The following is a 13,976-nucleotide window of genomic DNA, read 5'->3' on the forward strand; positions in this document are numbered from 1 at the left end:
AGAGTCAGGCTAGGCTGTCCTTGGTACTGACCATGTATGACCTTGCAGTTGGGCTGTACGTGCTAGCACGCCGGCGGGCAGCTGGAGGGGTGTGTGAGAGTCGGTTTAGGCTGTCCTTGGTACTAACCATGCATGACCTTGCAGCTGTGCTGTACGTACCAGCACGCCGGTGGGCAGCTGGAGGGGTGTGTAAAAGTCAGGCTAAGCTGTCCTTGGTACCAACCATGTATGACCTTGCAGCTGTGCTGTACGGACCAGCACGCCGGTGGGCAGCTGGAGGGGTGTGTGAGAGTCAGATTAGGCTGTCCTTGGTACTGACCATGTATGACCTTGCAGCTGTGCTGTACGTGCTAGCACACTGGTAGGCAGCTGGAGGGGTGTGTGAGATACAGGTTAGGCTGTCTTTGGTACTGTCCACGTATGACCTTGCAGCTAGCTGTGCTGTACGTGCTAGCACGCCGGTGGGCAGCTGGGGGGGTGTCTGCGAATCAGGCTAGACTGTCCTTGTTACTGACCACGTATGACCTTGCAGCTGTACTGTACGTGCCAGCACGCCGGTGGGCAGCCGGAGGGGTTTGTGAGAGTCAGGTTAGGCTGTCCTTGGTACTGTTCATGTATGACCTTGCAGCTGTGCTGTACGTGTCAGCATGCCGGCGGGCAGCTGGAGGAGTGTGTGAGAGTTAAGCTAGGCTGTCCTTGGTACTGACCATGTATGACCTTGCAGCTGTACTGTACGTGCCAGCACGCCGATGGGCAGCAGGAGGGGTGTGTGAGAGCCAGGCTAGGATGGACGGCAAGACTGTCATCATCACGGGAGCTAACACGGGAATCGGGAAGGTGACAGCCAGGGACATGGCCGAGAGAGGTAGGGAAATCTACTAGATCATATAGTTTCACTGGACAAAGTCAGGAGACTGAGCAGAATTGTATGAAGAGGTGCAAACGAAGCTCTATATATATATCAGGGCACTCCAGCCATCACTAAACAGAGACGGTGGACGACATAGACTCCCTGGCACGTTTGATCAATTACTGACGTGACGTGTCTGTATATGCCTGGCGTGAAAAAGGTTACGTGCCTGTAACTGTAAGTGTCGCTGGTTTATGTTTCAATACCCCTATGTTCGTGGTATAAGAATTGTTCTCGAAACCTTCATACAGTGCTTTTCAGTAAACAAAATATACATTGAACTTTTTTTTTTGGTCTGAGAATAACCACAATAACCACAATAAAACAATTATAAAAGCCTAAAACCTGTCTTGGGGTATTTGACTACTCCATACTTTCTGGCATGTGTGTATAAAAATGAAGAAGCTGAATCAATTGGACCAAATGACAAAAGGAGGAGAAAACACACAAGATAAAACAATATATTTCATCCATAACATGGTATAAAGGGAAATATAACAATTCAATTCCCTGTTTTAATTTTCCAGGTGCCCGCGTCATTCTGGCCTGCAGAAGTCTGGAGAAAGCGGAGCAGGCCGCTAAAGACATCCGCAGCCAGACTGGGAACGAGAACGTCATCGTGCACAAACTTGACCTCGCCTCTCTGACGTCAGTCAGACAGTTTGCAAAGGTCATCAACGAAGCTGAACCGCGATTGGACGTGCTGATCAACAATGCAGGTACGGTAGAAGCTCACTTACTGAGTAAAGACATTCTTTTTACATATTAACCAAGTCTTGTATTCAGCCGATGTTTCGGTGACCGTCTGTCACCTTCCTCAGGGCAATTCTGACTGGTTCACATTGCACTGCAGCAGAGGTGTCGCTGCTATATGTATAGATGCATTCCAAAATGTACAATATCTACATATCTACACACATTCGTAGCCAAGCCGAGAGACACGTACACATACGTGGTTACAGGAAACTGTATCTACAATGCCGTCCAAATCAAAAGTGAATAAAAAGAGTCTCTCTTAATACTCAGTAACTCATCAACCTGATGAAACTATTCATGGAGAAATATGACATAATGCGCCCTTCAATAAGGCCACACCGTCTTAATTCTATGGATGACATCCGCGCGCGCATTGATTTTCGCCTGTTCTTGAAAAATAAAATAAAATAAAATAAAATCACGTCCTTCGAGGCTCTGACCTGACTCTAGGCCTGGGTAGTCCGTGTTAGTTAGCGACAATACGAAACCGATGGTAACTCTGGAGGACGGTACCCAGGCTACCTAAGCTAAGGCGAGTTACATACGTACAGTGCCGATTCGTAAATTCCGCAAAAATCCAGCATGTGGCGGCTTGTCGTATACGTCGCTAAGTACTGCCGCAAATTCACTATGCCAACGGTTTAGTAGCATTTTTACTTTTGTCCGGATTTTTTTTTTATTCGCCCGCGCGCACTAGTTTGGGGGTCTTCAAAGGATGTCATCCATAAAATTAAGACGGTGTGGCCTTACATAAAACAGGTGTGATGGGCTGTCCTAGATGGGTGACTGAAGACGGGTTTGAGATGCAGTTCGGAGTGAACCACCTGGGACACTTTCTCCTCACTAACCTCCTCCTGGACAAGCTCAAACAGTCCGCGCCCAGCCGGGTCGTCACCGTCTCATCTCTGGCACACGTTTTCACGACCGGGCTAGATTTTGACGACATCAAATATGAGAAGGACTATGACCCGGCAGAGTCCTATAAGAGAAGCAAGCTGGCTAATGTACTGTTCTCCAGGGAACTTGCCAGGAGGTTAAAAGGTAAATATCACTAGATATTATAATCAGAATTGGGCATGGAAGTTTCGCTGCAGTACTATGTAACAAGCCGCCAGGGGCCCCAATATGAAATTATATCTTGGTCTAATCAAATCCTAATTATCTGTGGAGTTTCATAACAATTCATTTAAAGCTTATCGTGGTAAACCACTAACATTCACGCACAATTGAAAATTCAAACAACCGCATCAAGAATAACAACATTAGAGACATTTAATGCAATTTCAGGGTGGCAAACATAATTTTCAGTCAATTTTCTGGTCATTCTTTGAGGTAGTACGTTGAATTAAACCGATAGCATGCGGATATCTGTGAGGCAGAAATGTGATGTCAATGACGGAAAATGGTTGCCAGATTTGTATCTTAGGCTGGTTGTAGCTATGCTATTCATAGGCCGTACCAAAAAATAAACGTCATTTAAAATTAGATGACACGTAGTTTGCTTTCGGGATATTTCAAACGCTCCAAGTATCAAATATTCTTACAGTAGAGTTAGTAACAGTACAGCATGGAGGACGCTTTGTAACAGCATTTTTTGGGTTGGGGGTGGAGGGTCTGAACTTGTAAACGCCAGCTGGTATTGAAGACTTATGTCAATAAGTAACAGCTCTTGTTTGTATAAGAAATTTACCGCTTGCTAGCATCAAAAAACTTATTCACTAAGGAATATAAAATCTATTGTGAAATTCTTTGTAATTCAAGGATATCATGATATCATCATCTTCGCCGCTCTCATCTGTCGACGATGCGGCCCTCCACAAGGATATATGGATTTTCTGTTACATCAACTCTTACCTTGCTATCCATTTACATTTCGGTGTCTATCAAAAACCTTTCTCAGAGCTTCTGACTGGAGTTTTGCTTCGCTATATGTAGCCAATATAGGTTGTGTACTGAAAGAAAATCCCTATATCATATATGTTTCACCAACCTGATGAAACTATTTTCAGAAGTCTGTGCAATTCTCCTTTCCAAACCGTACAGGAACTGGGGTCACCTCCAATTCCCTCCACCCGGGAGTGATCTACACAGAAATACACCGACAGCAGGAGGAACGCTTACGTGAGGCACTCGGTGAACGGCTTTCCAGGGTGGCCAATAAGATCATAGAAGGGTTTGTCGGTATAATAGGGAAGACCTGGGAGGAGGGAGCCCAGACCACGATCTGTTGTGCAGTAGCCGAGGAATGGGAGAACACAACCGGGCTATACTTCAGGTAGGTCTTTTATGATAATAATGCCACACCGACTTAATTTTATGGATGACATTCTCTGAAGGCCCCCAAACTAGTGCACGCGGGCGAATTGAAAAAAAATCCGGCCAAAAAAATGCTACTAAACCACAAGAATACAAAGCTGGTATAATTTGTGAGTTTGTGGCAGTACACAACAAGCCGGCACAAGCTGGCTTTTTGCGTGATTTATGAACCGGTTCTTGAGTCGTGGAGCTTCGGTAGCCTGGGTGCCCGGCTCCGTATTGTCGCAACTACCATGGACTACCCAGGCCTAGAGCCAGGCCAGAGCCTCGGTAAAAGTGACCTTTTTTAAAAAAAAAAGGCGAAAACCAATGCGCGCGCGGATGTCATCCATAAAATTTAATCGGTGTGACCTAAAATGAATTAATGATAATTAATTTGAATAATCTCTGTTTAATATTCTTGGCCAGATGGGTTAAATGCACATGCAACTATGTGTGGTCTAGATGATATAGAACATAGTATTGAACATTGAAATGTTAAATTCTAACGCTCAAAGTTTATTCTAAGTAATAAAAGTCTATATACTACAGAATTACTATATTCTCTTTATAATATATAGTAATTCATTCATTCATTTATTCATTCATTCATTCATTCACTCATCTATCCATTCATTTATTCATTCATTCTTTCATTCATTCATTCATTCATTCATTCATTCATTCATTCATTCATTCATTCATTCATTCATTCATTCATTCATTCATTCATTAACTATTCGTTCATTCATTCATCAATCTATTCATTCAATTCATTTATCTATTCATTCGTTCATTCATTCATCCGGCCTTCCTTCTTCCTTCCTTCATTCATTCATTCAATTAATGTTTGAATCCCCTGTGTATGTGTACGTACAGTGACTGTGTGCCAAAAGAGACGTCAGCTGCAGGCATGGACGACAAGGCAGCAGCCCAACTCTGGGACATCAGTGAGAAGATGGTTGGACTCAAGTCTTGAAGTTACTCACAATGATGTTTTTCACACTTCCCATAATGCCTTGTGATGGTCACGGTGCCATGACAGTTCCCATTGCATCATGGGTAAGTCACTTTCGAAGCAACCATCATGAATATTCATCATTTTGGAGATTGTTACCTGCATACATGTAAGGATGTAAACAACTTAACTACATATGTGACCAAGACTAATTGATCATCCTGTATTATACAAACCCATTTCAAATTATATTTTTAACATCACAATGAAAAGGGAAGAAGCCGAAGTTCTGTATTAGAGTAGTTTTAGAGCTGTTTGTACTACAAACATGTATATTACCCATTTCATCTGTGCGCCTGTACTTAGCCCGATAGGGTATGAATGTACAATAAAGGTTATTATTATTTTATTAAGTGCCAAACGAAAGAAAAAGAAGAATAATCTACTGAAATGTCATCATGTCACTTCTGTCTAGAGTCTATCCGCTTCTTACGTCATATCCGTAACCTGAACTAGGCATTATGGGAAATGTGAAAATCATGAATGTACGTCTAGCCTGGCTGTTACATAGTGTCTTGCTGTCAGGTGTTGTTGTACCAGGCTTGAGAAAGCGGCTGGAAAAAACGACGAATAGTCAGATATCATGCTATAGCTAGGGGAGTTGGTTTGCCAAAGAGTACATTTTGCCACTCCCGATCCCGTGGCATGTTCGCTTTCTATGCGTCCATGTTGTCTGGACAATTTCTACTCTTTCCAACCGGTTCCGGAAGCCTGGTAGAGGCTAGTGCTATTGGGTCATCTCTCTGAGACTACTGGAAGGGCTGCTAGAAGTGTGATGTGGTTGATTATATGAGATAAAGGTATGTAATGCAATGTAGCATCAAAAACCAGCTAGAAATAAAGAATCAGTTACTACAGTGTTTTAACAGAAACTATGCAATTTCTTCTCATTTGTGTGTATGCATTAATAAATAATATTTAGTACCAAGGTAGAAGATGGAGTCCACTTTCTCGTAGATATTATATTTCCTAGTTTATGTAGTAATGATATTGATAATCTTTTTAGATATGTTACAAGAACGTTTTGATACCTCCAATCCCTGAATGTATAATTGATAACACGTGAGAAGATGAACTATAGTATTGGCAATGGAAAACATACATGGCAAACTAGAAAGGTAACATTTGCAAGGCAAATGCATAATGTTTACCTTCACATATGATCTGCTCTGTTTATTCTTACTCAAACATATTCATACATATGGCCAGACAGGAGTCTAAATCCCTCCTGCTATGAAATTGCAACATGATGTAACCCGACACTAGTTAACATGGGAACAGTCACAACATTGATTCAGGTCAGAGGTCACTGTTTGGAGAAGAGAAAGAAGATACTGAGCAAACAATTTTTTTTGTAAGATGAAACATAATTACAATAGTATTGTACGTTACAACAGGCACACATTTCTCCATACAACATAATGGACACTCTGGCATGCAAAATAGTGGGTAGTTCTCCATTAATTTTGATATTTTTGTAGGAACCCAAGAATTAGCTGAGGTTACTTTTATTGCTAGTTTTCGTTCATATATATTTGTACATTACAATAAATTACATGTTACAGCGTTACCCTTTGCATTCACTGTTAAAACTGTGTAATATCATTTAAACAGGAACAACGTTAACCGTGTATGATTTTCAGTAAAGCCCGCTACAATGTAATGCACCAGTTTGTCAAATGTACAGCTGATAAAAGAATTCGAAAACAATTGTTAAAAATTGCCACAATTTACACGTACATACAAGGAGCATAATATTACATTTTGTACATGCGTTATTTTATATTTTAGGGCTATTATATCGTGAACATGCCATAAAAGTTTTTGGATTTTAATACCCAAGGGCTAAGCATAGTCAAACTTGTCTAAGACGACCGTCTAAGAGTAACAATTCCCTTCTTATGAAAAAAGAATGAGGTAGAAATTTCGCTAGTTCTTCACTGAAGCGTTCCCGAAAAGTACCGGTGGCGGTCGCCTTGGACAGTGGCTTAAGCATATCCCTTAATGCTTAGATCTAGAGAAATCAGGACCGAGAAAAAGCGGTCGTTATGGCCAGATGGCCGGCTTATGATAGTGGTATATACTTTTACCGTACTTTCCGTAAGTTAGTAGACACACATGTCTATTATACCTTACACAAGATTTCAATATTTTTTTTTATTCCAACATCTAATCACAAGACGTGATGATGGCACACTCAGGTTTTTCTTTCAATATTAATGCAATGTAGTACAGTAATTCACCTGAGCGATGTGAGGAAAGTCGCGTTAAGTTCCTTTCCCAAGGGCACAAGATCGGTGGCATGTCAGGACTCGAACCCGGGACCCCTTGATTCCGAGTCGAGCACTCTGTCGCTACGCCACACGACCCCACCATTTGAATGAATGAAGACCTTTGTTGTACATTTGTTTTGTGTTCTACAGAACTAAGTACAGGTCGCATGGGTACAGAACATGAACATAAACATATATACATTACATACATATGAACATATAGGAGTGTAAATAAATGTCTAATTTCTATTCTTTTCGGCTTCATCTCGCTTAGTAGTAATTGTATGGATATATGCGGCTGTGAGATTACTTATAGTAGGTTTATCAAAAGTTAAAAGGAATACAAATTTCTCTTTACTAGTCAAATATCTGAAGTGGGGAAATATACTTAATACATGTCTAAAAAATATGAGTCTATCTCTACTATACAAGGGGCAATCTATGGTGAAATCTATTTCATCTTCTATTTGGTCTAAACTACAGAATTGACAGGTTCTTTGTTCTAGAGGAGTGCGGTTATGTCTTCCTGATTCGATTCGTAATTTGTGACAACTGATTCTTAGTTTTGTAATGGAGGACCTGTGACGTATGTTCGCTAAGTTGAGATATTTTTCTTCGTTATAGGAATGTTTTAGTAATCTGTATAGACGTAGTTTGTTCTTAGCATTCACAGCTTTGCTATCGTTGTGAATTTCGGATAGGAATGTCTGAAAATAAATGTCTTTTAAACCATTTGAATAATTGTATGTCCAAAACTCTCAAGCGACACTAGACTTCTGTAAACTAGATCTACACTGAAGATTCAGCTTCACGGGAAGTGATTTTAGTCATCTGTACTTCAGTGCTATTTGATACGGTTACGTAAAGCTGCACTATTGTTGAACCCGTGGAACGTGTGCGCGACACACGGGATAGCTGACGGGTAGACACCCGGGAATGGACGGGAAACGCTCTCTTTGGACATGCACGTCTGGTCCCAGCTGCTAGGCGGCGCTGCCGCTTGGTCCTGCAGAACGTCTGCCGGATGCAGTCTCGGAAGCTGTCGCCAACTATGGCGTAGACGAAGGGATTCATGGCGGAGTTGGCGTAGCTCAGGCAAACCCCGACAAACTAGAGGGATACACGACATAACAGTTACTCAAGCAACTGAACAAATTTGAAAAACTGTAACGATAAACATTAAAAAGAATATGGAGTACACATAACTAACTTCACCGATGCTAACATATACGACCAATGAATTATAAAAAAAATGCTTTTATGCAAATAAACCCACATTTGTGAGACTTATATCAATTGGTCATACTTGTACTCTTATCAAATCTTATCAAAAAGGGACATATTTTTCTTAGCATTTCCTAATGATTTAAGCAAATGAGGTCATGATTTGAATACATAATATTTTTGATGTCCACTTTTATCAAACTCCCCAATGCCGCAAATATGAAATTCCCGACGGACGTTTCCCCTTATTATTTATGTAAATTATGTCATAATTTAAATAATTGATAAAAGCCGGTTTTCCTATAATTCTCAATCACTTATGTCACAAGTTGTCACAATAACCTTCTTTGATAGGATAAAACTATCATTGCACAACCACTATATATATATGGGTGGAGAACATAATCAACTGAAATAATCATAATTGATACATGCAAATGAGGATATATTTTGCGTATTCAATTGAATTCTAAAACATAATTCGATAGTCGTGAAGGCTCGTTAACGAAGTTGGGCGAAGGTATAATATCGTAGAACCCTTGTGTTTTTTAAGTATGATTTCATTTTTTCTGAGAACGACAGTACCAAGGGAGCTTTGAATATACAGAACCCAACGACGGAGATCTCTGTTTTGTGTTTGGAGAGTAGCGCGGACGAGAAACTCATTATTTATTTCAGTCCGTACCGCTCACCGGAAGTTCCTTAGAACAACATCCGGGTCAACCGTCGACCTCCACAAATCCCCCTGCGCAGCACTTTGTGTTACCATTTCCTCCTGTTTTGTACCAACCGTTCAACCTCTGTTACATTCTAACATTTCTTTCGTCGGGCAAGCATCTAAAACATCATCACGATGTACGCCGTGATTCTAACGGTCGTGGCGGCGATGTTAAGCGGGGGACTAGCGGGCTCGGACCCGCCACCACACGGCGACTACGCCGCTATGGCCCGCTATGTGGTGCACAACAACGACTGGGGCAGTCTGGCCTCCATATCTACACACCAGCCTATGAAGGGGAAACCATTCACCAACGTGTTCTCTGTCAGGTACAAAAAAACTTCTGTATTTTGCTATTAAATATCAACTCTAAAGGAATGATAAGAATACAAGAATTAAAGGTAGGGAAATAGAAATTATTACCACTAAAACTATATGTTCATCTTGTTAAAACCTCTCCAGGAGCCAAACAATTAACCGGCCGTTTGTCATTTTCATTCGGTAGCCAAGAGCACTACGCCCGCCTAATCTATTACCGCTACGGGGGGGTTAAGCTCGGGGAAGTTGGCCGATTCTATGGCAAGTCCCCTCGGGCTCAACTCCCCGTAGCGGTACTTTAGATAGGCGGGTGAAGAGCTCTTGGATACCGAAGGAAAACTGCTAACGGCCCGATACTTGAGTCTGGCTCCCAGTGAAAAGAGCCCCGAAAACAGCCTGCCCCAACCACAAAAGTTGACCCCTTTCAACGCACACTGGGAATTTCAATTAAGTGACGGCAGTATACTATGAAATGCAGGCTGAAAAGATTGTCAAACCAACTGAGGCCCAAACACTTCATAGCTGTTCAGTAGGGCAAATGTATGCATGGCTAATCACTATCAAAACAACAGCCTACATTGTAAGGAATCAGCAGAAATTTAGAGTTTGTTAAATGCTAATATTAGACTAGTCATTTGTTCTGAATAGAATAGTCACTTGTTTCACATGTATGTATGTACTCATGTATGTATGTATGCTGTATACATTTTGTGTTGCAATTAGCCCTCGGGCATAGTTTGCAAATAAACTAAATACTTTCATTAGTTTGGTTAGTCACTATCCACCTGCGTCAATGTATACAGTGTTCTTTATTTCTAAACACAAGCAAACGGATATTATCTAAGGACTTAGTTTGGTAACCTCGTATAAGGAAGTAACAAGAAGTGGAAAACAATCCAAAACACTCGAATACGTTTCACCACACATTGAAAGACGTTTAGTTGTTTAAGGGGGCGTGAATTAAGGGGGCACAAAATGTCACTTTAGGCCACAGCAAGTAAATTTTATGGATGACATCCTCCACAGATTCCACATCTAATGCGAGCGGGCGAAAAAAAAAAAACAAGGCGGGCCGAAAAAACAAGGTTCCTACATTTCAAAACTTTGACTCAATCATTGTACGAATGTTTTTCATTCAGTGGGAACATCACATATACACAGCCAGCATCACATATCACTGCATCAAAGTAAGAAACAAAACATTAAATCAGAGCCTTTTCTTGTCTCCTCTCTTCATAGTTATCTGCCATCCACCTTCCGGCATGGCAGCAGACATCTTTGCCCATTTTCGGCATGTTGATCACTGTCAGAAGGCAACAAAATTTATTGTTTTTTTTCAAAATCAGGCGAAAATTAATGCGCGTGCGGATGTCATCCATAGAAATTACTTGCTGTGGCCTTAGTACACATACAGTAAACATTGTTTTGTTGCTGGATAGTGGACCTGCTGGATTTAGAAACATAACGGGTTTGTTCCTCTTCCCCTTCCTGAATATTCGTAGCCTTCATCGCAGTTTTTCTTTACTTATCATCAAAAGAGAAGTCAAACCATACAGACATAGTTTTAGACAATTACTTTTTCGACATGATATCTATTTTGTACCCTGATTCAATGTTCGTTTAGTCCATGTTATTTGCAATTAGGCCACACCAAGTAAATTTTATGGATGACGTCCACGCCCGCAATTCGTCAGATTGACGTGAAACCCGTAACGCGAAAACAGGACAGGACGACAACTGCTGTTCCACCTGATTTATTGCTGTTTTGATGATGAATAAAAGACTTCTTGCTTGTTACACTGTATCACCTCATTCAATTTGTGTCCTAACATTTGTCGTCTCTTAGTATATTTCTAATCTAGGCATCTTGTTTTTTAGGGCCCTTCTTGTTTTTTTCTCGCCCTCTCGCATTAGATTTAGGGTCTTTAAAGGACGTCATCCATAAAATTTAATTGGTGTGGCCTTAGCTTTCGCGCAGGATTGTGCAATAACTGTATCCATTATCTTTCAACACTCCTTTAAAGCTTATTTTTATTTCTATTTCTTTAAGGTGTCGTGAGTTAGGGGGCGTTAAACATCACATGGTAGCCTCGTGACCTCGTTATCCGACCTTGCCCTTTATTTTTAGTAGACGTACGCGTACGGCAAACATGTTTTTGGGCAAAGGTCACTACAATTTGGAGAGCATCCAACCCAAATGTAAACAGCAGTAAGGCCACACCAAGTAAATTTTATGGATGACGTCCACGCGCGCATTGATTTTGGCCTCTTCCTAGAAAGAAACACAAGAAATTTGGCTTCCTGTAACTATGACCAAAGAGTCACGACAGTGCCGCAAATCGTCAGATTGATGTGAAACCCGTAACGCGAAGAAAGTGTATATTGACAGGACCATCCTGTCAATAACAGAAAATTTTTCACTGTCCACTGTTCCACCTGATTTATTGCTATGTTGATGATGAATAAAAGACTTCTTGCTTGTTACACTGTGTTACCTCATTCAATTTGTGTCCTAACATTTGTCGTCTGTTAGTATATTTCTAATCTAGGCATCTTGTTTTTTAGGGCCCTTTGTGTTTTTTTGACCCTCTCGCATTAGATTTAGGATCTCCAAAAGACGTCATCCATAAAATTTACTTGGTGTGGCCTAATCATGGTTCAAAACATACTGCTTTGTATATAATTTAGTGTACATATACTTCTAATTTATCATGTCGAAATGATTTTTGAAAGTGTGATTTGATATAAAATATCGGTGCAATTTAGTGATTACTGCAATTTTAAGCCGTTTTTTTTAATTCTGAAGAAATCAATGATGATTGAATTTTTGGTATTTTGAAAGAAGAAGTACTTCGTGCATGAGAGTGGATATGCACAGTAGCGTGTCCGTTCCGTACGGAGTTCCGTATTTACTTAAGCCTCGGTCACAACCCGCCGTACGTGTTTTTTGTCCGTAGGTTTTTTATGGGTTCACCACACCACGAAGTGGTGGTGAACCCATGTGTTTTCATGTTTTGTTTTCCCTTGTGTTTCTCATTCTTTCCCTGCCATGTGGTAAAATGTGGTGAACCCATCGCTGTATTTGCTCCAAAGCAAATATTGGCCTTTCTAGTTTGGAGGCTACGTCTGCTACGTTTTTCTGAAAGTGAATCCGCAGACCGCACGCATGAAAAGTATTACACTTAAAGCTCTACGGCGTGTCTGCGTGCTCCCAAATCCGCAGGATTCCGTACGGAGGTGGTACTCACCACGCACGGATGCCCTACGTTTGCCCACGTTTTTGCACGTAGACAGCACGCAGAAGCACGTACTGCGGGTTGTGACCGTAGCTTAACAGTGGGGTGTTGAATGATACTTGTTTATTTCAGTGACGGTCCTGTGGAGAATGGTACCGGCGTGCCGTACTTCTTCTTCAGTCCGCTAGATGTCACTGTTCAAGATTTGATGGTTAACCCCAACGCTAGCTTCTCCATGTCAGGTAATGCATAAAAAATATGCAGAATAAACATGCATTTAGTAACACAATAATCGCGTTGTCGTATTTAATTCAGCTTTAACCCTACCTAGACCGGGCTTTTTTTGACATGGGGGGACCGGGGGGGGTCTCTCTTCACCCCCCCTAAGAACTCGCGAACGGTATGTCGTATGACCACCAAATTTTCAGAGGATGGTGTACTAGTGAAAATTTATCATATCTACAATTTTTATGTCGTTATGACGTAATATGACGTCATTATGACGTCATTAATGTGATTTTATTGGCCAAAACCGTCTAAATAGGTTTTTCCCTGAAAACTAAATGGTATTCAACATAACTGTACCAAAAGTGTTTATGACAGAATATTATGGTGTACTAAGTCTTATGTTGCCCATAGCAACACCGGTGACGTCATAAGATGACGTCATGCATATTTAAGATATCCGCCATCTTGGATCATCAATCTTGAATTTTCAAAAATAGTTTTTTTTCATGATAAAGCCTAAAATACATTGTAAACATACTAAAGAACTTCATTTAAACCTTTTTTGGAAAAAGAAATGGAAGTATTGATGAAATTTTAATGAAAATAACCTGTATATACCCGTTCTAATGATATGGTCCGCCATCTTGGATTTTGGCCAATGACGTCATCAAATTAGCATAAATCATGCAGATTTAATGATAAAATTTACATCAAATTATATGGGATGTTATTAATATTAGAAACCATGAGTAACTTCACATAAAACCCATAAAATTCTATTTTTGAAACAAAAAGTACGAAATTTAGCAAAAAATGCCTGTCAGAAACCCGTTGCCATGGCAACACAAAAAATCATTATCTTATTCCAATGATAGAGAATTGTTGCCAACAATATTTTAGTAAAAGTCACCAAGTTTGGCCGTTCTACGGCTAGCCGTTCAGACGCTAGGTGACATCAAAGTTGCCGCGGGCACTTTTAGCCCCCCCCCCCCCGGTCTAG

At 40.8% G+C, this 13,976-nt stretch overlaps 3 protein-coding genes across 3 annotated transcripts in view; 2 read left to right on the plus strand and 1 right to left on the minus strand.

The window, feature by feature from the left end:
- Nucleotides 1-726: 726 nt before the first annotated feature.
- LOC109474569 (retinol dehydrogenase 13-like) lies at nt 727-4,940 on the plus strand. Its single transcript, XM_019774904.1, has 5 exons — nt 727-865; nt 1,438-1,629; nt 2,426-2,707; nt 3,710-3,941; nt 4,841-4,940. The coding sequence occupies exons 1-5, from the start codon at nt 787-789 to the stop codon at nt 4,938-4,940; spliced, it is 885 nt and encodes a 294-aa protein (XP_019630463.1). The 5' UTR covers nt 727-786.
- A 3,101-nt stretch (nt 4,941-8,041) lies between these two features.
- Nucleotides 8,042-13,976, minus strand: part of LOC109474580 (G-protein coupled receptor 54-like) — a 27,379-nt gene continuing 21,444 nt past the window's right edge. Inside the window, exon 5 of the mRNA XM_019774916.1 lies at nt 8,042-8,362. Within this exon, the coding sequence (XP_019630475.1) occupies nt 8,042-8,362 (321 nt within the window). The remainder of the gene's footprint in view (nt 8,363-13,976) is intronic.
- LOC109474965 (protein CREG1-like) overlaps nt 9,216-13,976 on the plus strand; it is a 10,452-nt gene continuing 5,691 nt past the window's right edge. The window contains exons 1-2 of the mRNA XM_019775461.1: nt 9,216-9,523; nt 12,881-12,990. Coding sequence (XP_019631020.1) covers nt 9,330-9,523; nt 12,881-12,990 — 304 coding nt within the window. The 5' untranslated portion in view covers nt 9,216-9,329. The remainder of the gene's footprint in view (nt 9,524-12,880; nt 12,991-13,976) is intronic.

This window comes from Branchiostoma belcheri, unplaced genomic scaffold (genome assembly GCF_001625305.1).
Source record: "Branchiostoma belcheri isolate BF01 breed outbred unplaced genomic scaffold, Haploidv18h27 scaffold102, whole genome shotgun sequence".
In the NCBI taxonomy this organism is placed as follows: Eukaryota; Metazoa; Chordata; class Leptocardii; order Amphioxiformes; family Branchiostomatidae; genus Branchiostoma; species Branchiostoma belcheri.

Coding starts and splice junctions, on each gene's coding strand:
- LOC109474569 (XM_019774904.1), top strand. CDS start 787: ATGGACGGCAAGACTGTCATCATCACGGGAGCTAACACGGGAATCGGG. Junction 866..1,437: donor CAGGGACATGGCCGAGAGAG/GTAGGGAAATCT, acceptor TTAATTTTCCAG/GTGCCCGCGTCATTCTGGCC. Junction 2,708..3,709: donor ACTTGCCAGGAGGTTAAAAG/GTAAATATCACT, acceptor CAAACCGTACAG/GAACTGGGGTCACCTCCAAT.